Below are 25,346 nucleotides of genomic sequence, written 5' to 3' on the forward strand. Positions count from 1 at the left end.
CAGGCAAAGACCTCATCAAAAAGGAGAATTACAGACCAATATCCTTGGTGAACACGGACGCCAAAATACTCAACAAGATCTTAGCCAATAGGATCCAACAGTACGTTAAAAGGATTATCCATCATGACCAGATGGGATTTATTCCTTGGATACAAGGGTTGTTCAACATTCGCAAATCAATCAATGTGATAGAACACATTAATAGATGAGGCCGGAGAGGAGCATGAATGGAGCAAAATGGCGGATCATGTGCAGAGCCTGGCCCAACTAGAGAATCTGTGCAAACAGCTTTATGAGACAACAGACACAACCACTCGACTCCAGGCAGAGAAAGCCTTGGTCAAATTCACCAACAGCCCTGATTGCCTGAGCAAATGCCAGCTGCTCCTCAAGAGAGGAAGTTCCTCTTACTCCCAGTTACTGGCAGCTACATGCCTTACAAAGCTTGTATCACGCACAAACAACCCTCTACCATTGGAGCAACGCATAGATATTCGGAACTATGTGCTCAACTACCTTGCCACCCGGCCAAAGTTGGCTACTTTCGTGACACAAGCACTTATTCAGTTATATGCCAGAATCACAAAACTGGGCTGGTTTGACTGTCAGAAGGATGACTATGTCTTCAGAAATGCAATCACAGATGTCACAAGGTTCTTACAGGACAGTGTGGAATACTGCGTCATTGGCGTCACTATTTTATCTCAGCTAACCAATGAAATTAATCAAGCCGACACCACGCATCCTTTAACCAAGCACAGAAAAATAGCCTCTTCTTTCTGAGACTCATCATTATTTGATATCTTCACACTTTCCTGCAATTTACTAAAACAGGCTTCAGGAAAGAATCTAAACTTGAATGATGAAAGTCAGCATGGCTTGCTCATGCAACTGCTCAAACTCATTCATAACTGCCTAAACTTTGATTTCATCGGCACTTCTACTGATGAATCCTCAGATGACCTGTGCACAGTACAGATTCCCACCAGCTGGAGATCAGCGTTCTTAGATTCTTCAACTCTGCAGCTGTTTTTTGACCTGTATCATTCCATCCCTCCTTCATTTTCGCCTCTGGTATTATCCTGTTTAGTACAGATTGCCTCAGTAAGAAGATCCCTGTTTAACAATGCAGAGAGGGCCAAGTTTCTCTCACATCTTGTTGACGGTGTTAAATGAATACTGGAAAACCCACAGAGTTTATCAGACCCAAACAATTACCATGAGTTTTGCAGACTACTGGCCCGATTGAAGAGTAACTCTCAACTGGGAGAATTAGTAAAGGTGGAAAACTACCCTGAGGTCATCCGATTGATAGCTAACTTCACAGTGACCAGCCTACAGCACTGGGAATTTGCCCCAAATAGTCCCCAAATAGTGTGCACTATCTCCTGAGCCTATGGCAGCGGCTGGCAGCCTCTGTGCCATACGTGAAAGCCACAGAGCCCCACATGCTGGAAACTTACACTCCTGAGGTCACCAAAGCCTATATCACATCCCGTTTGGAATCTGTGCACATCATCCTGAGGGATGGCCTGGAAGACCCTCTGGAGGATACTGGCCTGGTGCAGCAGCAGCTGGACCAGCTGTCTACCATCAGGCGTTGTGAGTACGAGAAGACATGCGCACTCCTCATGCAGTTGTTTGACCAGTCTGCCCAGTCCTATCAGGAGCTGCTGCAGAGTGCCAGCGCCAGCCCGATGGATATCGCAGTGCAGGAAGGAAGGCTGACGTGGCTGGTTTACATCATCGGCGCAGTGATCGGTGGCTGGGTTTCTTTTGCCAGCACTGATGAGCAAGCTGCTATGGATGGCGAGCTCGTCTGTCGGGTGCTCCAGCTGATGAACCTAACAGATTCTCGCCTGGCTCAAGCGGGTAATGAGAAGGTAGAATTGGCCATGCTGAGCTTTTTTGAACAGTTTCATAAGATCTACATTGGGGACCAGGTGCAAAAATCCTCTAAGCTGTACCGCCGACTCTCAGAAGTTCTGGGCTTGAATGATGAGACTATGGTCCTAAGCGTCTTCATAGGAAAAATCATCACCAACCTGAAGTACTGGGGCCGCTGTGAACCGATCACCTCCAAGACACTACAGCTTCTCAATGACCTCTCCATTGGATACAGTAGTGTAAGGAAACTAGTGAAGCTTATTGCGGTACAGTTCATGCTGAACAATCACACGAGCGAGCACTTTTCATTTCTGGGTATTAACAATCAGTCCAATCTGACAGACATGCGGTGTCGGACTACCTTCTACACAGCCCTTGGGCGTCTCCTCATGGTGGATTTAGGAGAGGATGAAGATCAGTATGAGCAGTTCATGCTGCCGCTCACAGCAGCGTTTGAGGTCGTGGCCCAGATGTTTAGCACTAACAGTTTCAACGAGCAAGAGGCAAAGCGAACTCTGGTTGGCCTCGTAAGAGACCTGAGAGGGATAGCTTTCGCCTTCAATGCCAAGACCAGCTTCATGATGCTGTTTGAGTGGATATATCCATCCTACATGCCAATTCTCCAGCGGGCAATTGAGCTCTGGTACCATGATCCAGCTTGTACCACTCCTGTGCTCAAGCTGATGGCTGAGTTAGTTCATAACAGATCCCAGCGACTGCAATTCGATGTCTCTTCCCCCAATGGCATCTTACTCTTCAGAGAAACCAGCAAGATGATAACAATGTATGGCAATCGCATCCTGACACTAGGAGAGGTCCCAAAGGATCATGTCTATGCACTGAAGCTCAAGGGCATCTCCATCTGCTTCTCCATGCTGAAGGCAGCCCTCAGTGGGAGCTACGTCAATTTTGGAGTCTTCCGTCTCTATGGAGATGATGCCCTGGACAATGCTCTACAGACCTTCATCAAGCTGCTCCTCTCTATTCCCCACAGTGACCACCTGGACTACCCCAAGCTCAGCCGGTCTTACTATTCACTACTGGAAGTCCTGACCCAGGACCACATGAACTTTATTGCAAGCCTGGAACCTCATGTCATCATGTATATTCTCTCTTCCATTTCTGAAGGACTTACTGCACTTGACACCATGGTATGCACAGGCTGCTGCTCTTGCTTGGACCACATCGTGACATACCTCTTTAAGCAACTGTCACGGAGCACCAAGAAGAGGACGACACCCCTGAACCAGGAGAGCGACCATTTTCTGCATATCATGCAGCAGCATCCAGAGATGATCCAGCAGATGCTGTCAACGGTGCTGAACATCATCATCTTTGAAGACTGTAGGAACGAGTGGTCAATGTCCCGGCCCCTACTTGGCTTGATACTACTTAATGAAAAGTATTTTTCTGACCTAAGGAACAGTATCGTGAACAACCAGGCACCAGAGAAGCAGCAGGCTATGCATCTGTGTTTCGAAAACCTGATGGAAGGCATCGAGCGAAATCTTCTTACGAAAAACAGAGACAGGTTCACCCAGAACCTGTCGGCATTCCGTCGAGAAGTCAACGACTCGATGAAGAATTCCACTTACGGCGTGAATAGCAATGATATGATGAGCTGACACCTCCTTGGACTCTACCTGTACAGAGCAGCACCCTTTGGTCTGGCCCAGAGGGGCAAATAATTACAAGGGAGAGGGCCTGGCTGACCCTGGCTCCTTCCTCCAGGGGTGTGGGGAAAATGGCAAAGTCACCTGGCTACTTCCCCAGGGAATAGGGGTGTGAGTACACTCACTAGGGGGCAGGGCGCTGCTGGTTCCTGGGGGGTTGGGTGGGAAGGGTGGTGGGAGGAGATACACAAATGTGTGAGACTCCAGCCCCTCCTCCTGGGGCCACCCCAGGGGGTGGGGGGGAACCCCCAGTGTCCTGCCACAACCTGCCTTGTATAAACATGTACATTTTTTCATAACATTTTGAACAAGGTTTATATTGACTCAAGTTTAAAAACAAAAAGTGTGACTGAAAAATTTTTACAGAGTCTAGTGCACCAATGCTGATGTGAGGGGTTGTGTATGCGAGTGAGGAAAAAAATGTATATTCTGGTGGCCTGAAGCTTTACTGGACGAGGATGTGTGAACGTGCAGAGATATATTTAGTGACACAGTGTAGAGAGGCAAAAAAAAAAAAAAAAAGTAAAAATTCCAAATGTATATTTTTTCTTATTGCCCTTTCCTTGCCCCCAAAATTATCACTTCCTGTTACTGTATTACCCTTGTTATTAGGAACTCTAAGTCATGTGGAGCACCATCCTTCCCCTTCAACCATAGATGCTGCCCTAGGTCCCTCGGCCTCTTGCAGTGACAGACAACTGCAGCTAAAAGTGTTTGGTGTTCTAGCTTCATCCTTTTGCCCACTTTGCTTATCCTCATCCTCAGACAGATGCCTCTTGCTTTTACAAGTCAGATGTAACTCTATGATTTAGGATTCTTGGTCTCTGTAAAGGTAGAGACCAGAGAGAAGGAATTGAGCCAGCTGCTCTCCTGGTGAGCGACTTGGATGAGTCCACCAGAGGCCCAGGTGCGTGGCCAATAACTCTGAGTCTTCCCCAGCCCTTGAGGCAGTGTGTGTTGGTGTATGTGCATGGATATTTATATATGTACCCTGCACTCGTGAATGTATGAACTGGAGGAAGTTACTACAGTGGAGGGGTTCTTAATAACAAGGTCTGCCTAGCATGAAGTATTTAACAGTCTCCCACCCCTTTAAAAATATACATTTTTATAAAATGAAAACCATAATAAATGTTCTGAATATTAAAAAAATTAACCTACAGAAGAAAATTAATGGAGAAAGCTATTTGCCTTGTACTTTTTCCACAATTGCTGCCGCTAGTTGTACGCATCTCTAGTTCAGCTCTTGCCCATGGGACACTCATCATCAATTAGGTTTTACCTTTATTTCTCTCCTCTGCCCCCAAAAACAAGCCTGTTAATTTTTTTTTCCTTCTCCTCTGGCGACTGTGTGGTGAATCCTTTCTTGCGTGATCAGGTTGCGGATAGATTTGTAAGGGTGTTTGCTGCATACAGTGTAAGCATTGTGACCGCCAATAAACTTCAATGGTTTCTACTGAAAAAAAAAAAAGAACACATTAATAGATGAAAAAACAAGAACCATATGGTCTTCTCAATTGATGCAGAAAAAGCATTTGACAAAATAAAGCATCCTTTCTGGATTAAAACTCTTTTGATTGTAGGAATAGATGGAACATTCCTCAATATCATAAAAACCATCTATGAAAAGCCCACAGCTAATATCATTCTCAATGGGGAAAAGCTGAGAGCTTTTCCCTTAAGATCAGGAACAAGACAGGGATGCCTATTCTCACCACTATTGTTAAACATAGTACTAGAAGTCTTAGCCACAGCAATCAGACAACAAAAAGAAATAAAAGGTATTCAAATTAGCAAAGAAGTTAAACCCTCTTGCAGATGACATGATATTTTATGTGGAAAACACAAGAGACTCCACCCCCAAATTACTAGAACTCATACAGCAATTCAGTAATGTGGCAGGATGCAAAATCAGCACACAGAATTCAGTTGCTTCCTTATACGCTAACAATGTAACTGTAGAAAGAGAAATTAGAGATTCAATTCCATTTACAATAGCACCAAAAACCAGAAGATACCTTGGAATAAATGTAACCAAATTGGCAAAGGATCTATACTCCAGAAACTATAGAACACTTATGAAAGAAATTGAGGAAGAAACAAAAATTGAAAAACATTCCATGCTCATGGATTGGAAGAATAAACATTGTTAAAATGTCTATGCTGCTCAGAGCAATTGCTACTTTAAAATACCACTGGCATTTTTCAAAGAGCTGGAACAAACAACCCTAAAATTTGTATGGAACCAGAAAAGACACCGAATCACAAGGAAATGTTGAAAAAGTAAAACAAAGCTGGGGGCATCACATTGCCTGATTTCAAGCTGTATTTCAAAGCTATGATCACCAAGACAGCATTGTACTGGCACAAAAATAGACACATAGATCAATGGAACAGAATAGAGTCTTCAGAAATGGACCCTCAACTGTATGGTCAACTAATCTTCGACAATTCAGGAAAAAATATCCAATGGAAAAAAAGACAGTCCCTTCAATAAATGGTGCTGGGAAAATTGGACATCTCTGTACAGAAGAAAGAAACTCAATCATTCTCTTGCACCATACACAAAGATAAACTCTAAATGGATGAAAGACCTGAATGTGAGACAGGAATCCATCAAAATCCTAGAGGAGAACATAGGCAGTAACCTCTTTGACATGGGCTTCAGCAACTTTTTTCATGACACGTCTCCAAAGGTAAGGATAACAAAAGCAAAAATGAACTTTTGGGACTTCATCAAGATAAAAAGTTTCTGCACAGCAAAGGTAACAGTCAACAAAATGAAGAGGCAACCCACGGAATGGGAGAAGATATTTGCACATGACATTACAGATAAAGGGTTGGTATCCAAGATCTATAAAGAACTTCTCAAACTCAACACCCAAAAAAACAAAGAATCTAGTCAAGAAATGGGTAGAAGACATGAACAGACACTTCTTCAAAGAAGACATACAAATGGATAACAGAAACATGAAAACATGTTCATCATCATTAGCCATCAGAGAGATTCAAATCAAAACCATATTGAAATATTACCTTACACTAGTTAGAATGGCAAAAATTGACAAGACAAGAAACAACAAATGTTGGCATGGATGTGGAGAAAGGGGAACCCTCTTACACTGTTAGTGGGAATGCAAGCTGGTACAGCCACTTTGGAAAACAGTGTGGAGGTTCCTCAAAAATTTAAAAATAGAGCTACCCTATGACCCAGCAATTGCACTAGTGGGTATTTACCCCAAAGATACAGATGTAGTGAGAAGAAGCGGCACATTCACCCCAATGTTCATAGCAGCAATGTCCACAATAATCAAACTGTTGAAGGAGCCAAGATGCCCTTCAACAGATGAATGGATAAAGAAGATGTGGTTCATATATACAATGAATGTTACTCAGCCGTCAGAAATGATGGCTATTTGCTTCAACATGGATGGAACTGGAGGGGATTATGTTAAGTAAAATAAGCCAAGCAGAGAAAGACAATTATCATATGGTTTCACTCATATGTGGAACATAAGGAATAGCATGGAGTTCATTTGGAAGGAAGGGAAAACTGAAGGCAGGGATATCAGAGGGGGATAAAAACCACGAGAGATTCTGGACTCCAGGAAACAAATTGAGGGTTTCAGAGGGGAGGGGGAGATAGGGTAGCCCAATGATGGGTATTAAGGAGGGCACGTGTTGTAATGAGCACTGGGTGTTATATGCAAATAATGAATCATTGAACACTACATCAACAGCTAATGATGTACTGTATGGTGACTAACATAATAAAAATAAAAATAAAATAAAAAATAAAATGAGTCTCTTGTAAGCAGCATATCAATCGGTCTTGTTTTGCTGCTTTTTTTTTTAATCCATTCTGATACCTTATGTCTCTTGATTGGAGCATTGAGTCCATTTATATTCAGAGTGATTTGTGATGTATATGAATTTAGTCCCATTGTATTACCTGTACAGTTGCTGTTCCCGTAGATTGTCTCTCTTCCTTTAGTCTTTGTTACTTTTGGTCTCCCTTTTCCAAAGAGTTCCCTTTAGTATTTCTTGCAAGTCTGGTTTCGTGTTCACAAATTCCTTATTTTTTGTTTATCTTGGAAACTATTTCTCCTTGTATTCTGAATGACAGCCTTGCTGGATATAGTATTTTTGGTCCCATATGTTTCCTATTTAGCACATTAAATATATCATGCCAGTCTTTTCTAGCTTGCCAGGTATCTGTCGACAGGTCTTTTGCCAGCCATATGTGTCTACATTTGTAGGTTAAGGATTTTTTATCCTGAGGTGCTTTCAGGATTCTCTCTTTATCTTTGTATTTTGCCAGTTTCACTATAACATGACTTGGGATGATCTGTTTTTGTTGATTTTGAGGGGAGTTTCTGTACTTCTTGGACTTGAATGTCTGTTTCCTTTCCCCAGTTATGGACGTTCCCAGCTATAATTTCTTCAAATAAACCTTCTGCCTCTCTTCTCCACTCTTCCTCTTCTGGGACTCCTATGATATGGATATTGTTTCACTTTATGGAGTTGTTGAGTTCCTTAAGTCTACCTTGGTGATCTTATAGTTTTCTTTGCATCTTCTTTTAAGTATCATTATTTTCCATAATTTTATCTTCTATATCACCTATCCACTCCTCCACTTCTTCAGTCCTCGTAGTGATTATATTCAGTCTGTTTTGCTTCTTAGTTGTAGCATTTTTTTTATTTCAGCATTTTTAGTCTTTTAGTTTTAGGTCATTTATCTCTGTAGCAAGGGTTTCTCTGCTGTCTTCTATGTTTTTTGCAAGTCCAGCTAGTAGTCTTATAACGGTTGGTCTAAATGCTTGTTTAGATATATTGCTTAGATCTGCTTTGAGTAATTCCCTGGCTTTGATATCTTCCAGAACTTTCTTTTGGGGAGCATTTCTCCATCTTGTCATTTTGGCTAAGATTCTATCTTTTGCATGTTATGGATGCTTGTTATGTTTATGTTTCCTGCACCTCAGAGTAATAATATATTAAAAAGTGGTCATACACATTTCAGGGCCTGGCACTTCGGAAGTGTTTCTGGTGCATTCTGTGTACACTTTGCTATTGTGTTTTGGCTGTTCTTTCCCACTGGTCGGCCCATCCTTTATAGACTTCCTTCTTACTTTTAGTAGAGAGTGTTTGGACTTTTAACCAGGTGTGCTTTGATTTGTTTGTTAAGATAAGCCTCACATCTACCACGTTCTGTCCCTCCAACTGTGGACATTGTTTTCTTAATCTTGATTGTATTCTTAGTTGTTCAAAATAGTTTGATGCTGATCTAGCTGTGTTTGAGTGACAAGGCAAGCTCAGGGTTCCCCTACTACTCCACCATCTTAACTCGGCCAAAATGATGTCTTTGAATGACCCACTAGACAGATGGACTTAATAGATATATTCAGGACATTCTATCCTATAAGAGTGGAATATACCTTTTTTTCAAGTGAGCATGGAAAACTCTCCAGAATATATCGTATATTCGGTCACAAAACAGGCCTTAAGAAGTGCAAAAAGTTTGAAATCATTCCATGTACCTTTTCTGAACATGATGCTATGAAATTAAAAGTCAGCCACCAGTCAAAATTTAGAAAGTCCACAAATACATGGAGGCTAAACAAGATGCTATTAAACAATGAATTGGTCAACCAGGAAATCAAAGAATAAATTAAAAAACACATGGAAATAAATAAAAATGAAAACACAATAGTCTAAATCCTTTGCGATGCAGCACAAGCTGTCCTAAGAGAGAAGCATATAGCAATACTGACCACCTTTAAGTAGCAAGAAAAACTTCAAATAAACAATATAATCTTAAACCTGAAGGAGCTAAAAAGGAACAACAAATGAAACCTAAAGCCAGCAGAAGGAAGGAAATTATAAAGATTAGAGCAGAAAGGAATAATATAGAAACTGTTATTTCCTAGAATTTTCTGTCCCCTTTCCTCTCTCTTCTTCTGGGACTCCTATAATATGAATGTTATTACATTTGATGGAGTCACTGAGTCCCTAAGTCTATTCTTGTGTTTCATAATTCTCCTTTCTCTGTTTTGTTCAGCTTCATTATTTTCCATTATTTTGTCTTCTATATCATTGATTCATTCCTCTGCTGTTTCCAGCCTGCTGTTCATGGCATCAAGCATATTTTTTTTTTTTTGTATTCTTCTTTTCTAATTGATTCTTTTTTAACTCTTTTATCTCTATGGTAACAGTTTCCTTGATGTCTTCTATTCTTTTTGTCAAGCCCAGTGAGTATCCTTGTGATTGTTGCTTTAAATTATCCATTAGGCATGTTACTTATATCTTTTTCACTTAGATATCTGGCCATACATTATCTTGTTCTTTCATTTGGTATAAATTCCTCCATCTTGGTATTTTGTCTAAGTCTGCCGGCTTCTGTGTGTTAGCAAATCCAGTTATATCTCCTCCTCCTAAAAGTAATGACCTTATTAGAAGAGTTCATATAGTGTCCAGAGCCTGGCATTTCGGGTACTATTTCTGGTTTGTGCTGTCTGTGCTCTGGTTTTGTATTGTGACTACTGTATCCTTCAGGCCAGTCATCTTTAGAAGCTCCCCTTGCCTGCTATGGGCTGTGTTTGGTCCCTGGCTGAATGTGATGAGTTTTAACTAGGTGTTATCTGGTCTGCTTGTGAATTGTGGCCTTAAAGCACTTCCAGAATAACTGAAGCCCTGCTGAATTCTGGTCTAGAGATGTGTTGTGGGTAGACATTTATGCTGGCCTTCTGGGAGAGGAGCCTGCTGCACAGGACTTAGGCAAGTTTGACTGAGAAGGGCAGTCTTTCCAGAGTGTAGGGGGTTAGGGCTTGGTGTTAGCCAGTTAGGTAGCCAGTGTTAACGTTATACAGCTTCTCACAGATGTCTCTGTGTTTATGCTGAGGCGTGGGTAAAGGAAATGTTGCCAACCAGCTCCTTTGTTCTCAGAGAGGTGTTTCCATTAAAACTGCCTCTCATGGATACACTCCAAGAAGAGTGAATAATCTCCCCCCCACCCACACGCCCCAGGGGTTCTCCAAATCCCTGTTTCCATGCCATCTGCCCCCTACATTGTTTGCCTGCTTTCGTTCCAGAAGCAGGGCAGTGCCCTCCTGGCTTTATCAAAGCCAAGCCCACTGACCTTTAAAAGTCTGAGCTTTAAGCCCTCCTGGCTGCAAAAGTTCATGAAATTCAGCCCCTTTCATTTTCTAAACCAATGGCTTTGGGGAAACATTTTCCTTGTGTGTTTCCCTGTGTCCTCCTCTCGCTCTCTCATCCATCTCTGTGACCATGGATCCCTCCTCTCTGTAGCAGCTGTGATCCATTTCTCCCCTAAACCACATCTCTGCATTTTCTACCTTCTTTGATGTGGCCTCTTCTCTCTCTTTATTTATGTAGTTTGTTCTGTCTGTCTTCTGGTCAATTTCTGGGGGTTTTAGGATGATTGACAGTTGCCTAGTTGTGTTTGTGGGATGAAAGGATCTTAGGGTCCTCCCACTCTGCTGCTATCTTCCTCAGAAAATCTGAAGATATTACTTGAAAGTAGGTCATGTTCACTTTTAAGATTTTATTTGGAGTTGTAATCATAAGTTCTCTTTCTTCTTGAGCTTTCCTATCCTTCTTGGGTTTTATCATTTTTTTTCTCAGTGAAATTTGAATTGGGGAGCATGGCCAAAGGCCCTGTACTCATATGGTCTCCTCTTATTCTCTATCCTCTGCTATTCTCAGTTGAAAAAAAAATGCACATTAAGCTTTAGGATAAGATAAAATGATTTTGATAGAACACATATTCTTCTAAATTTATTATATATGTCTTGAGTCCTTCAAGGTCTTGTATTTTGATAACAATACTCAGAGAAGGAAGGGAAAAATGAAGGGGGGAAATCAGAGGGGTAGATGAACCATGAGAGATTATGGACTCCAAGAATCAAACTGAGGGTTTTAGAGGGGATGGGGTGGGGGGCTAGGTGATCCCGGTAATGGGTATTAAGGAAAGTACATATTGCATTGAACACTGGGTGTTATACACAAACAATGAATCATAGAACACTATATCAAAAACGAATGATGTACAGTATGGTGACTAACATAACATAATAAAAATAATTATAAAAAAACAATACTCCCCTGAGCATAATATATGATTTAAGGTATAGTTTGAATGGGGAGGAGTACAGGGTAAGCAATAATGAAAACACATTGGTTAATATATTTATTTAAAGTATCAGGCATGTATGTGTAGAAGCTAGCATGACTAAAAACTAGAGCTGGGAATCATTTCAAATGTTCATAACGGAAAGTCTAGGGAATTTTTACTATACTAAGATACTAGATAGAGTTTTCAGAGTCTTTCATGTCTTAAATCTATGTCTTTTTCATTTACTCTTTCATTATTCTATCCCTCACATTTAGTATATTTTCAGCCAATTTGTTAAACCTGAATGCTTGATTTCATGTTATCTTATTTAAATTCCATGTAGGTACACTTGACCCATCCATTAAGACCACTAAGATATTTTTATTTCTTAGTTATACCATTTGATACGTATTTCTTCTCAAATTAATTATTTGTGTATGTTTAATCAAAATGTCATCAAGCTGAATTATAATCATCTTCTCTGCAGAGCCTGGCTCCTGGACCTATCTGATCAGAAGTCTTAGCAAGAATACCTGAACGCTATGTAACCCAGAAACACTCAAGCCAAAATATAGGCAGGAAGAGCTGATAGTATGTAGAACAAAGCCAGTGGTCCTGTTTGACCAGAGAAGTTGGGGCATGGGTTAACTTGAGATAAGACCACAAAGGGACTTACTGGTTTCAGATATGCTTACTCTACTGTACACATGTAGAGAAACAAACTCATTGACCTGCTCATTGATGGGTATAGTCTTCAACCTGCCTGACCAGGGAATCTGACTAGAGTGCACAAGAAGGTGTGTAGCCCACCCAATAGCTCTGCTTACAATGCAACTTGAACAGAGAGCACAGCCCATGACATTCTCTATCTGCTGAGCAAAAGTGGCCTCACCTGATCAGGAAATTTAGTGTACACTCTTGCCTGATTCCAGTGCCAAAATAGCAAGCCATATAGGTTCTGTGTTTTGTCCTGCTTCCCTACTAGGACAGGGGAACTAATTAATAGACTCACCTACTGATAAAATGTAAACAACACGCTGGTAGTGGTAAACATACCGTCAAACTTAGAAAACTAACTCTGTAATAGGGTGTGTTAACCACTTAACTATAGTATAAAGGTTAAAGAAAAAGAATAATAAAGTAATTATACCTATGATACGTTAAAGAATACAAATGTTAAAAAAACAAATAATTACATCAAAAATGGAGGTAAGAGAGTAAAACTTTTGTAAGAGATAAAAGTAAAGTTGCTATAGACTTAAAATGGACTGTTTTATCTATGAGATGGTCTCTATAAGCCCCTTGTAACCAAAAAGCAAAAGAAAAACCCAAAAGATATTCACAAAAGACAAAGAAAGGAGAAACAGAGCATACCACAATAAAAAAAATAATCACAAATTAAAAACATAAACAAAAACAAGAAAAAAACAACAATGGAAACACAAAATATTCCAGATAGCAATTAATAAGATAGCATTAGGAAGTCCTTATGTATCCATAATGACTCTAAATGTAAATGGATTGAACTCTGATTCAAAAAGGCATAGATTGGCTTAATGGATATGACAAATAGTACTGACTATATGCTGCTTATTATAGACTCACTTTAGTTTTAAGTACACACATAGGCTCAAAGTGAAAGGATGGAAAAAGAGATTCTATTCAAAAGGAAACAAAAAGAAGGCAGGTAAAGTATACCAATATCAGATGAAATAGATCTTAAGTCAAAAACTGTAAAAAGGAAAATAAGGGGGCACCTGGGTGGCTCAGGTGGTTAAGCATCTGACTTCAGCTCAGGTCATGATCTCAGGGTCCTAGGATTGAGCCCCATGTCAGGCTCCCTGCTCAGTGGGGAGTCTGCTTGTCCCTCTGCCCCTCCCCCCTGCTCATGCTCTCTCTCTCTCTCTCTCTCTCAAATAATACATAAAATCATTTTAAAAAGGGACAAAGAAGGTTATCATATAATGACAAAAGCATTAATTTTTCAAAAATGTAAGAATTGTAAATATATATGCACCCAATATCAGAGCACATAAACATAAGAAGTAGGACACCTGGGTGACTCAGTCGGTTAAGCATCTGTCTTCAGCTCAGGTCATGACCCCAGGGTCCTGGGATTGAGCCCCATGTCAGGCTCCCTGCTCAGTGGGAAGTCTGCTTGTCCCTCTGTCCCTCTCCCCTGCTGATGCTCTCTCTCTCTCTCAAATAATAAAATCTTTATAAATAAATACTAACAAATCTGAAGAAAGAAATAGACAGTACAATAATAGGAGCACTCTTCAATATATCATGTTCAGTAATGGATAGATCATCCAAACAAGGAACCAAAAAGAAATCGTTGGACTTCAAACATATATTAGACCAAATGGACATAATAGACATCTATGGGACATTCCATCCAACAGCAGTAGGATACACATTTTTCTCAAGTGCATGAGAAAAACTTTCCAGGAGAGATCATATGACAGGTTATAAATCAAGTCAGTAAATTTAAAAAGACTGAAATCCTACCAACTATCTTTTCTAGCCAGAATGATATAAAACTAGAAATCAACAAAAATAAAGATGGAAAATTTACAAGCTTGTGGAAACTAACACACTACTGAACAACCAATGGGTCAAAGAAGAAATTAAAAGGGAAATAAACAGATATCTACAAACAAATGAAAATGAAAACACAACAGAAACCAATTTGATGCTGTAAAGCAGTACTTAGATGGACTTTTATAGCAATAAAAGCATATAATAAGAAAATGGAAAGATACCAAATAAACAATCTAAATTTACACCTTGGGAACTATAAATCACACCAGTCATAATGACTATTATCAAAAAGATAAAATGTAACAAGTGTTGGTGAGAATATGGTAAAGAGGAAACCTTTGTGCACTGTTGGTGAGAATGTGAATTGATGCAACAAGTTAATAATATTGTATTGTATATTTGAAAATGGCTAAGAAAATAGTTCTTAAAAGTTCCCATCACAAGAGTGCTCGCTTCGGCAGCACATATACTAAAAGTTCCCATCACAAGAAAAAAAATTTCTAAGTATGTGTGGTAATGGATAATAATAACTTACTGAGGTGATCATTCCACAATATATCCAAATATTGAATCATTATACTGTAACTGTGAACTTGTAATATATAATGTTATATGCCAATTATATCTCAATAAACTTTTAAAAAATAATGAAATGCATTGTGATTCTGTACACTAGCAATGAAAAACCTATGCTATTAACCATAGCATTAAGACAGTAACATACTAAGGAATAAACTTAACCAAGGAAGTGAAAGATCTGTACAATCAAATCTATAAGAATTTGATGAAATTTGAAAAAAAATCAAAGACACAAACATGTGGAAAAATATCCAGTGTTCATGGAGCTGAAAAATTAATGTTGTCAAAATGTCTATAGTATCCAAAGCAAACTTTTACTTCAGTGCAATCTCTATAAAAATTCCAATGGAATTTTTTATATAATTAGGAAAAATAACCCTAATATTTGTATGGAACCAGAAAAGACTTTGAATATCCAAAGTTATCCTACCAAAGAATAAATTTGGAGGCCTTCCTTATTTCAAACTATACTACAAAGCTGTGGTAGGTAAAACTGTATGATACTGGCATAAAAATAGACTCATAGACAAATGTAACAGAGTACAGAGCCCAGAAATAAACTTCCATAATATATAGTCAACAAATATTTCACATGGGAACCAAGTACATTCAATGGGGAAAAGATAGTTTCTTCAACAAATGGTGCTGGGAAAACTGGTAACTACATGCACAAAATTAAATTGGACCTTTTTCTTATACCACTCATAGAAATTAACTAAAAATGGATTAGAGACTTAAACATGAGACTTTATACCGTGAAACTCCTAAAACACACACACACACACACACACACACACACACACACACACGGAAAACCTCCTTCACGTTGGTCTTGGTAATGAATTGTGGATATGATGCCAAAAGTGCAAGCAAAAAAAGCAAATATCACCAAGTGTGACTATATCAAACTAAAAGTGTTTTGTGAAGAAAAAAGAAATAATCAAAATGAAATGGCAACCTATGGAGTGAGATGAAATATTTGCAAACCATATATCAGATAAGGGATTAATATACAAAAAATTTGAAAACACATACAATAATAACAAGAACAAATCTAATTAAAAAATAAGAAGAGAAACTAGACAATTTTCCAAAGAGGACAGTCAAATGTCCATCAGGTACATAAAAAGGTGCTCAACATTACTAATTATCAGGGAAATACAAATCAAAAGCTCAGTAAGATATCACCCCACATTTGCTAGAATGACTGTAGTCAAGAAGACAAAAGTTAACTAGTGTTAGCCAGGATGTGCATAAGATCCTTATGCACTGTTGGTGAAAATGTATGTTGTTTCAGCCACTGTGGTAACTGTAGGATGTTCCTCAAAAAATTAAAAACAGAAAATGCAAAAACTTGTATGGAATCACAGAAGACCCCAAACAGCCAAAGCAATCCTGAGAAAGAAAACAAAGCTAAAGATATAACAATTCTAGATTTCAAGATATACTACAAATCTGAAGTAATCAAACCAATATAGTACTAGCACAAAAAGAGACACATAGATCAATGGAACAGAATAGAGACCCCAGAAATAAACTAATATTTGTATGTGGTCAATTAATCTATGACAAAGGAGGCAAGAATATGCAATGAGGGGGGCACCTGGGATGGACCCCCGCATCGGGCACCCTGCTTGGCAAGGATCCTGCTTCTCCCTCTCCCTCTACTGTTCCCCCTGCTTGTGTTCTCTCACTGTCTGTCAAATAAATAAATAAAATCTTAAAAAAATAATATGCAAAGGGGAAAAGACAGGCTTCTCAATAAACGGAGCTAGGAAAACTGGACAGCCACATGCAATAGAGTGAAATCAGGCTACTTTGTAACACCATACATAAAAATAAACTCAAAATGGATTAGAGACCTAAACATGAAACCTGAAATGACAAAAATCCTAGAAGAGAACACAAGCAGCAATTTCTCTGACATTAGCCATAGCAAGATTTTTCTAGGTATGTTTTTTAAGGCAAGGGAAACAGAACAAAAATAAAACTATTCGGACTACATCAAAATAAAAAAAAAGAAACTTCTGCATAGCAAAGGAAACCATCAAGAAAACAAAAAGACAACCTAATGAATGGAAGAGGATATTTACAAGTGACATATCCAATAAAGGGTTAATATCTAGAATATATAAAGAAATTATACAACTCAACACCAGGGGCGCCTGGGTGGCTCAGTCACTTATGCATCAGACTCTTGATTTAAGCTCAGGTCATGATCTCAAATTCAACACAAAAAAAATAAATTAAATTAAAAAATGGGTGGAGGTGGGTGTTATACTGAACTAATGAATCATTGAACATTATATCAAAATACCTTGGCTAGTTGAATTTAAATTTAAAAAAAAATGGGGGGAGAACCTGAATAGATTTTTTTCCAAAGAAAATATACAGATGGCCAATAGACACATGAAAAGATGCTCAATAATTCTCATCATCAGGGAAATGCAAATCAAAACCACAATGCAAATCAAAACCAAAATCACCTCACACCTGTAAGAATGGCTAAAATCAAGAAAAGAAGGGCAAGAAACAAGTGTTGGAGATGACGTGGAGAAAAAAGTACCCTTGTGCACTGTTGGTGGGAATGTAAATTAGTACAGTCACTGTGGAAAATAGCATAAAGGTTCCTCAAAAAATTAAAAATAAGAATACCATAGAATACTGTATGATCCAAAAATTCTACTATTGGGGGTTTAACCAAGGAAAATGAAAATACTCAAAAATGTAAATACCTTTATGTTTATTGCAGCATTATTTACAATAACCAAGACATGGAAACAAATTGTGTCCATCAATAGACAAATGGATATGGAAAATATATATTTACACACACACACATATACACACAATAGAATATTGCACACCCATAAAAAAGGATGTGACTGTGTCATTTGAGGCTACATGGATGGACCTAGAGGGAAGTATGCTATGTGAAATAAGTCAGGCAATATGGGTGAAGGGGAGACAGAGATACAGGCCTCCAGTTATGGAATGAGTAAGTCATGGGAACAAAATAGAGCATAAGGAATTCAGTCAATAATATTTTAATAGTGATGTAGCAGGACAGATGGTAGCTATACTTATGGTGAACATAACATAATGTATAAACTTGTCAAATCACTAAGTTGTACACCTGAAAATAATATAACACTGTATGTTATGCACAAAAAGAAAAAAAATACCATGTGGTCCAATAAGCTGTTAAAATAAGAAGCAAATGGAAACCAACCTTAAAAATTCCCTGAGCAGACAAAACCTGTATACAAACAAAGCTTACTTTAGTTTATTTTGCAAAATTAACTTGACCTGGGTCATTTCTTGCTTATGCCTCTGGAAATAATAAGCAAAACTTGAACTGTTTCCCAAGCTTGATAAGAGGTAACCACTGACCAATCTTCTGTTATTTAAGAAAAAAAAAATTATAATGTAACCAATTACTGTGAAGAATTAAACAGTCACTGCTTTCTCAGTATATAAGATTCTTTATAACAATATATCCCTTAACCTCATTCTGTTTTCATTTGAGAGTTCCCAGTTTGCAAATATTTTTTTGATGTGTGCAAAATAAATTTTTACTAATTTTACTAATCACTCCCTTGGTGGTTAATTAGTTTTATTTCAGTTATCTCTGATCTTTTGGCATTTTATGGCATCAGAAGTGAGATCAAAAATAGACCCTTGATGACTCCAAAGGCAGGAAGAAAACAGGTGCTGGTAGCCACAGAACCCATTGAGATCACTGCTTTCTCACAAAACCTGGAATTTGAGTGTAACTCTCTTGGATCTAAGCTCAGCTCTCTTTGCATTTTGAGCTCTCTGATTTGATTGTGCATATATATATATATATATTGTTTGTTGAAGTTTCTTGGTAAGTCATCTTATTCTGTTCAAAAGAGGGGGAACATATGATTCCCTGTGTCTGGGGACAACTGTCAAAAAAAAAGGGTCAGGGTCACCTGGGTGGCTGAGTCAGTTAAGCATCTGCCTTCAGCTCAGGTTATGACCCTGGGGTCCCGGGATTGAGCCCTGCATCAGGCTCCCTGCTCAGCAGGGTGTCTGCTTCTCTCTCTCCCTCTGCCTCTCCTCTTCCCCCTGCCTGTGCTCTCTCTCGCGCGCTCCTGCTTTCTCTCTTTCACTCATGCTCTCTCTCTCAAATAAATAAAATCTTAAAAAAAAAGAGGTCACTCATAGTAAGACATCTTAGGGAATTTAAAGGAAATTATGTGTTCCACCTGGTCTAAGGATCAGGATCTTATACATTTTTGGGAAATGAGAGAATGTTTGAAATTTTAGTGGCCACTTTGGGTAAACATTGATTTAGATAGATACAGCTCAAGTACTTAAAAGAGAGAATTTCAAACTTTTCAGAGACAATAGAATGCATTCTTTGGTTGGTATACAGAAGATTCTAAAAAAACAAAACAAAACAAAACAAAACAAAAAACAACAAAATGACTCCAACAACATCTTCAAAAGATTCTTACAGCAAGCAAATAAACAATATTTAGGAAAAAAAACCCTCATTGGCCAATTGAACAGGTGACAGACACTAACAGTGTCCATTTATTTAAGTCCATTTTATACCTGAGATATTGTTAAAGGATTTATTTTTTATTGAAGTATAATTAACATATAGTGTTATAATAGTTTCAGGTATACAATATAATGATTCAAAAATTCCATACATTATTCAGAGCTTATCAAGATAAGTGTACTCTTTTTTTTATTATGTTCAGTTAGTCAGCATATAGTACATCATTAGTTTTTGATGTAGTGTTCAATGATTCATTACTTGCTCTTAATCCCCTTTATCTAATCTCTCATCTCCCTTCCAATTTGTTCTCTCTAATTAAGCCTCTTTTCTGTCTGTCTCTTTTTTTCTGGTATGTTCAGTTTTTCTTTTAATTTTATTTATTTATATTCTTAATTCAAATATAATTAAAATACAGTGTTATATTAGTTTCAGGTGTACAATATAGTGATTCAACAATTCTATACATTACTTGGTGCTCACCATGCATGATAAGCCATACTCTTACCTCTTCACCTATTCACTCATCCCCTCACCCATCTTCCGTCTGGCAACCACTGGTTTCTTTTCTGTATTCAAGATTGTGTTTTTTGGCTTGTCTCTTTTTTCTCTTTGTATGTTTGTTTGTTTGTTTTTTCTGAAATTATACATAGGAGTGAAATAATAATGGTAATTATCTTTCTTTTACTGACTTATTTAACTTAGCATTATATTCTCAAGGTCATCCATATTGTTGCAAATGGCAAGATACTACTCTTTTGTCTAACTAATACCCCATTGTGTGTGTATCCATTCATCTCTGCATGGACACTTGGGGCACATCTGTATCTGGGTTAGTGTAAGTAATGCTGCAATAAACATATGGGTTCATATATTCTTTTGAATTAGTATTTTTGTTTTCTATGTGTGAATACCCACTAGTGGAATTACTAGATCATATGGTAATTCTATTTTTAATTTTTTGAGGAACTTCCATACTGTTTTCCACAGTAACTGCACCGATTTGCAATCTGCACCAATTTACCAATAGTGCTCAATGGTTCCTTTTACTCCATATCCTTGCCAACACTTGCTATTTCTTGTGTTTTTTATTTTATCCATTCTAACAGGTATAAAATGATACCTCATTGTAATTTTAACTTGCATTTCCCTGATGATTAGTAATGTTGAGCACTTTTTCATGTGTCTTTTGGCCATCTGTATGTCCCCTGGAAAATATCTATTCAGGTCTTTGCCCCTTTTTAATTGGGTTATTATTATTATTATTATTATTAGGTGTCGGGTTGTATATGTTCTTTATCTATTTTGAATATTAACCACTTACCTGATACATCATTTGCAAATGCATTCTTCCATTCACTAGATTGCTTTTCCATTTTGTTTATAGTTTCCTTCACTGTGGAAAGCTATTTATTTTAGTGTAGTCCCAATAATTAATTTTTGCTTTTTTAAAACAAAATATTTATTATTTTAGAGAGAGAGAGAGAGAGAAAGAGAGAGTGGGGGGAGGGGCAGAGGGAGAGGGAGAGAAAGAATCTCAAGCAGACTCCCCACTGAATGCAGAGCCTGACTTGGGGCTCAATCTCACAACCCTGAGATCATGACCTGAGCTGAAATCAAGAGTTGGACAGAACTGACTGAGCCACCCAAGTACCCCAATTAACTTCAGCTTTTGTTACCCTTGCCAGGGGAAACATATCTAGAAAAATATTTCTATGGCTGAGGTCAAATAAATTACTACCTAAGTTTTCTTATGGGATTTTTATGGTTTCAGATATCATGTTTAAAAGATACACATGCAGTATCTTCTCTGACACAGGCAGCAGCAACTTCTTTCTAGAAATACTCCTTGAGGAAACAAAAACAAATATAAATTCATAGGACAACATCAAAATAAAAAGCTTCTGCACAGCAAAGGAAACTGTCAACAAAACTAAAAGTTGACCTATGGAATGGGGGAAGATATTTGCCAATGGCACATCTGATAAGGAGTTAGTATCCAAAATATATAAAGAACTTATAAAACTAAACAGAAAACAAATAATTCGATTAAAAATGGGCAATGTGAATAAACATTTCTCCAAAGAAGATATAAAGATGGCCAACAAACACACGAAAAGAAGCTCAGCATCACTCATCATCAGGGAAATGCAAATCAAAATTACAGTGAGATATCACATCACACCTATCAGAATGGCTAAAGTCAACAATACAAGAAACAACAGGTGTTGGTGAGGATGTGCAGAAACGGAAACCCTTTTGCGCTGTTAGGAGAATGCAAACTGGTACAGCCAGTGTGGAAAAGAGTATAAGTTAAAAATAGTTCTACCCTCCAATCCAGCAATTGCACTACTATGTATTTACCCAAAGAATATAAAAATACTAATTCAAAGGGATATATGCACCGTGATGTTTATAGCAGCGTTAACTACAATAGTCAAATTATGAAAACAGGCCAAGTATCCATCGACTGAAGAATGGACAAAAAAAATGTGGTGTATATAGATACAATGGAATATTACTCAGCTATAAAAAATGAAATCTTTCCATTTGAGTTGACATGGATGGAGCTAGCATATATAATTCTAAGTCAAATACATCAGTCAGAGAAAGATAGATACCATATAATTTCATTCATACATGGAATCTCAGAAACAAAACAAATGAGCAAAGGGGGAAAAAGAGACAGACAAACCAAGAAACAGACTCTTACATATAGAGACCAAACTGATGGTTGCCAGAGAGGAGGAGGATGTGGAGATGGGTTAAATAGGTTATGGGGATTAAGGAGTGCACTTGTGATGAGACCTGGGTGATGTATGGAAGTACTGAATCTCTATATTGTACACCTGAAAGTAATATTATACTGTATGTTGACTAAGTGCAATTAAATAAAAACTTCCAAAAAACTAACAAACAAATAAATACCTAGGAATAAACTTAAGAAAGGAAATGAATGAGCTGTACTCCAAAAAGTATAACACAATGATGAATGCACTTGAAGATGACACAAACAGAAAGACATCCCATACCTATGTATTAGAAAAACCAATGTTGTTAAAATGTCCACACTAGCCAAAGCAATCTACAGATTCAATGCAATTCCTATCAAAATACCAGTAATATTTTTCACAGAACTAGAAAAATAATACTAAAATTTGTACAGAACTACAAAATAGTCTTAAAAGCTGTGAACATGCTATGCATACACTTTCTTCCAGCACTCAGACCAGTATTGAGATTGATTCTTTATATGAAGGAATCTACTTCTATACCTCTATTACTCATGCACAGTTTGAAGAATTAAATGCTGACCTGTTCCGTGGCACCTTGGACCCTGTAGAAAAAGTCCTTCGGGATGCCAAGCTAGACAAGTCTCAGATCCATGATATTGATCTGATGGGTGGTTCTACCCATATCCCCAAGATTCAGAAACTTCTACAAGATTTCTTCAATGGAAAAGAACTGAATAAGAGCATCAACCCTGATGAGGCTGTTGTTTATGGTGCAGCTGTCCAGGCAGCCATTCTTTCTGGAGAGAGCATTGAAACTGCTGGAGGAGTCATGCCGGTTCTCATCAAGCTGGTAATGGTAATACTACCATTCCTACCAAACAGACACAAACTTTCACTCCCTACTTTGACAACCAGCCTGGTGTGTTTATTCAGGTATATGAAGATGAGCATCCCATGACCAAGGATAAAAACCTACTTGGTAAGTTCAAATTCACAGGCATACCTCCTGCCTCTCATTGTATTCCTCAGATTGAAGTCACTTTTGATATTGAGCTAATGTTATCCTCAATGTCTCTGCTGTGGAGAAGAGCACAGGAAAAGAGAATAAGAATACAATCACTAATGACAAGGGCCACTTGAGCAAGGAAGACATTGAGTGCATGGTCCAGGAAGCTAAGAACAAAGCTGAAGATGAGAAACAGCAAGGCAAGGTGTCTTCCAAGAATTCACTTGAATCTTATGCATTCAACATGAAAGTAACTGTTGAAGATGAAAAACTTCAGGCAAAACCAATGTTGAGGACAAACAGAAGATTCTTGACAAGTGCAATGAAATCATCAACTGGCTTGATAAGAACCAGACTGCAGAGAAGGAAGAATTTGAACATCAGAAAAAGAGCTGGAGAAAGTCTGCAACCTCATCATTACCAAGCTGTACGAGAGTGCAGGGGGCATGCCAGAAGGAATTCCTAGAGGCTTCCCTGGTGGTGGAGCTCCTCCCTCTGGTGGTGCTTCCTCTGTACCCACCATTGAAGAGGTTGATTAAGCCAACCTGAGAATAGGTCTAGCATTATTCCACAAAAAATATTTGAAGGGCCCAAATTTGTAGCAAATTCCATGGCAGTTTTAAAGTTGAGCTGCTATAGTAAATAAACTGGACATTCTTGATGTACTAGAAGGGGGAGGAGCAAGATGGCAGAGGAGTAGGAGACCTGGATTTCCTCTGGTCCCAGGAATTCAGCTGGATAGGGATTAAACCATTCTGAACACCTACAAACTCAACAGATCAAAGAAAAGAATAGCAACAACTCTCTGAACAGAAAAGCGACCACTTTCTGGAAGGTAGGATGTGCGGAGAAGTTGAATCTGAGGTGATATTCAGGAAAACAGACAGCGGGGGAGGGGGCCTCTGTTGGCCGCTTCTGGCAAGTGATAGAGCAGCAGAAAATAAAATCGGAAATTTTAGAAGTTGGCTCTGCTGAGGGAAGTCGCTCCAGTGGCTAAGTGGGGGGTGGAACACTTGCTGGGACAGTGTGGTCTCAGGACCCTCAAGGTCATAGAAAGACCGGGGGTGCCTGAATGCAGCAGAGCTCCCAGGTATCAGAGCAGGGAAGCCGGCTGCAGAGATGGAGCTGAGGAGTGGGCTCTCAGCTCGAGGTTGCCATAAACCTTGATCTGCGGCACAGTCGGGCCACTGCTCCTCCAGCAGGGACCCAAAAAGTGGCAGATCCAGGGAGACTCCCCTTCCTCCCCCTGGAGGAGGGGCACGGGAGTGCACTGCAGGGATCTGCTGGGTTTGGAGACTCCACACGGGGTCCGGTGCCAGAGATAGTAAGGCTCGGTCACAGACAGGGTGAGCATGGAGTGTGGCCAGAGACCAGGGAGATGGGAGTGACTGACTGCTTTTCTCTGGGAGCTGACTGAGGAGTAGGGCCCCTGAGTTCTCAGCTCCTCTGGGGCAGAGATTGGGAGATGCTATTTTCACTCTCATCCTCCAAAGATGTACGGAAAGCATGCAGGGAACAAAAGCTCCCGAGAGCAAACCCAAGCAGATTACTTAGCCCGGACTGGAAAGGGCTGGGCAATTCCACCTCTGGCAAAGACATTTGGGAACCATGGCAACAGGCACCTCCCCCAGAAGATTAGCAAGAACAGCCAGCCAAGACCAAGTTTACCGATCAATGAGAATGGCAGAACTCCAGCTCTAGGGGATACTGCACATAGAATTCATGGCTTTTTCCCCATGATTCTTTAGTCTTTCAAAGTTAATTTTTTTAACTTTTTAAAAAAAATTTTCTTTTTCCCTTTTTCAACCAACACCTTATCAATCCCTAATAGACCAAAATATACCCTAAATCTCTAGTATATGGCTTTGTAATAGTCTCCTGCCTGATCACATTGTCTCCCTTTATTTTAAAATCCTCTACTTTCTTTTTTCAACCAACTTCTTACCTTATCAATTCCTTTTATAAAATCATTTATAATTTTCATCTTTACAGTCATGTTCCATCCCTTCATCATATCAACCTTTATTTTGTACATATATAAGTTTTTCTTTCTTTAAAATTTTAGGAGGCACTTTCTTCTAACAGATAAAGCACACTAAAAAATCTAATGTGTGGCACTAATCTATGCACTAGCCTGATCATATTTGATCATATTCTGTTTTTTTTGTTTTGTTTCTGTTTGTTTTTATCTTTCTCTTTCTCTCTTTTTTTTTTCTTTCTTTCCCATTCTTTCCCCCAGTTTCAGGTCTTTTCTGAT

General features: G+C 38.7%; 1 protein-coding gene and 1 pseudogene across 1 annotated transcript; both read left to right on the forward strand.

The window, feature by feature from the left end:
* Positions 1-237: 237 nt before the first annotated feature.
* LOC113930828 (exportin-7-like) lies at positions 238-3,558 on the forward strand. Its single transcript, XM_035725601.1, is given in 2 exon segments — positions 238-1,356; positions 1,359-3,558. Coding segments are annotated over 2 exon segments (3,273 nt in total). The 3' UTR covers positions 3,513-3,558.
* Positions 3,559-21,623: 18,065 nt separating this feature from the next.
* LOC113930430 lies at positions 21,624-23,628 on the forward strand (annotated as a pseudogene).
* Positions 23,629-25,346: the final 1,718 nt, after the last annotated feature.

The sequence above is a fragment of the Zalophus californianus genome, chromosome X, assembly GCF_009762305.2.
Source record: "Zalophus californianus isolate mZalCal1 chromosome X, mZalCal1.pri.v2, whole genome shotgun sequence".
Classification (NCBI taxonomy): domain Eukaryota; kingdom Metazoa; phylum Chordata; class Mammalia; order Carnivora; family Otariidae; genus Zalophus; species Zalophus californianus.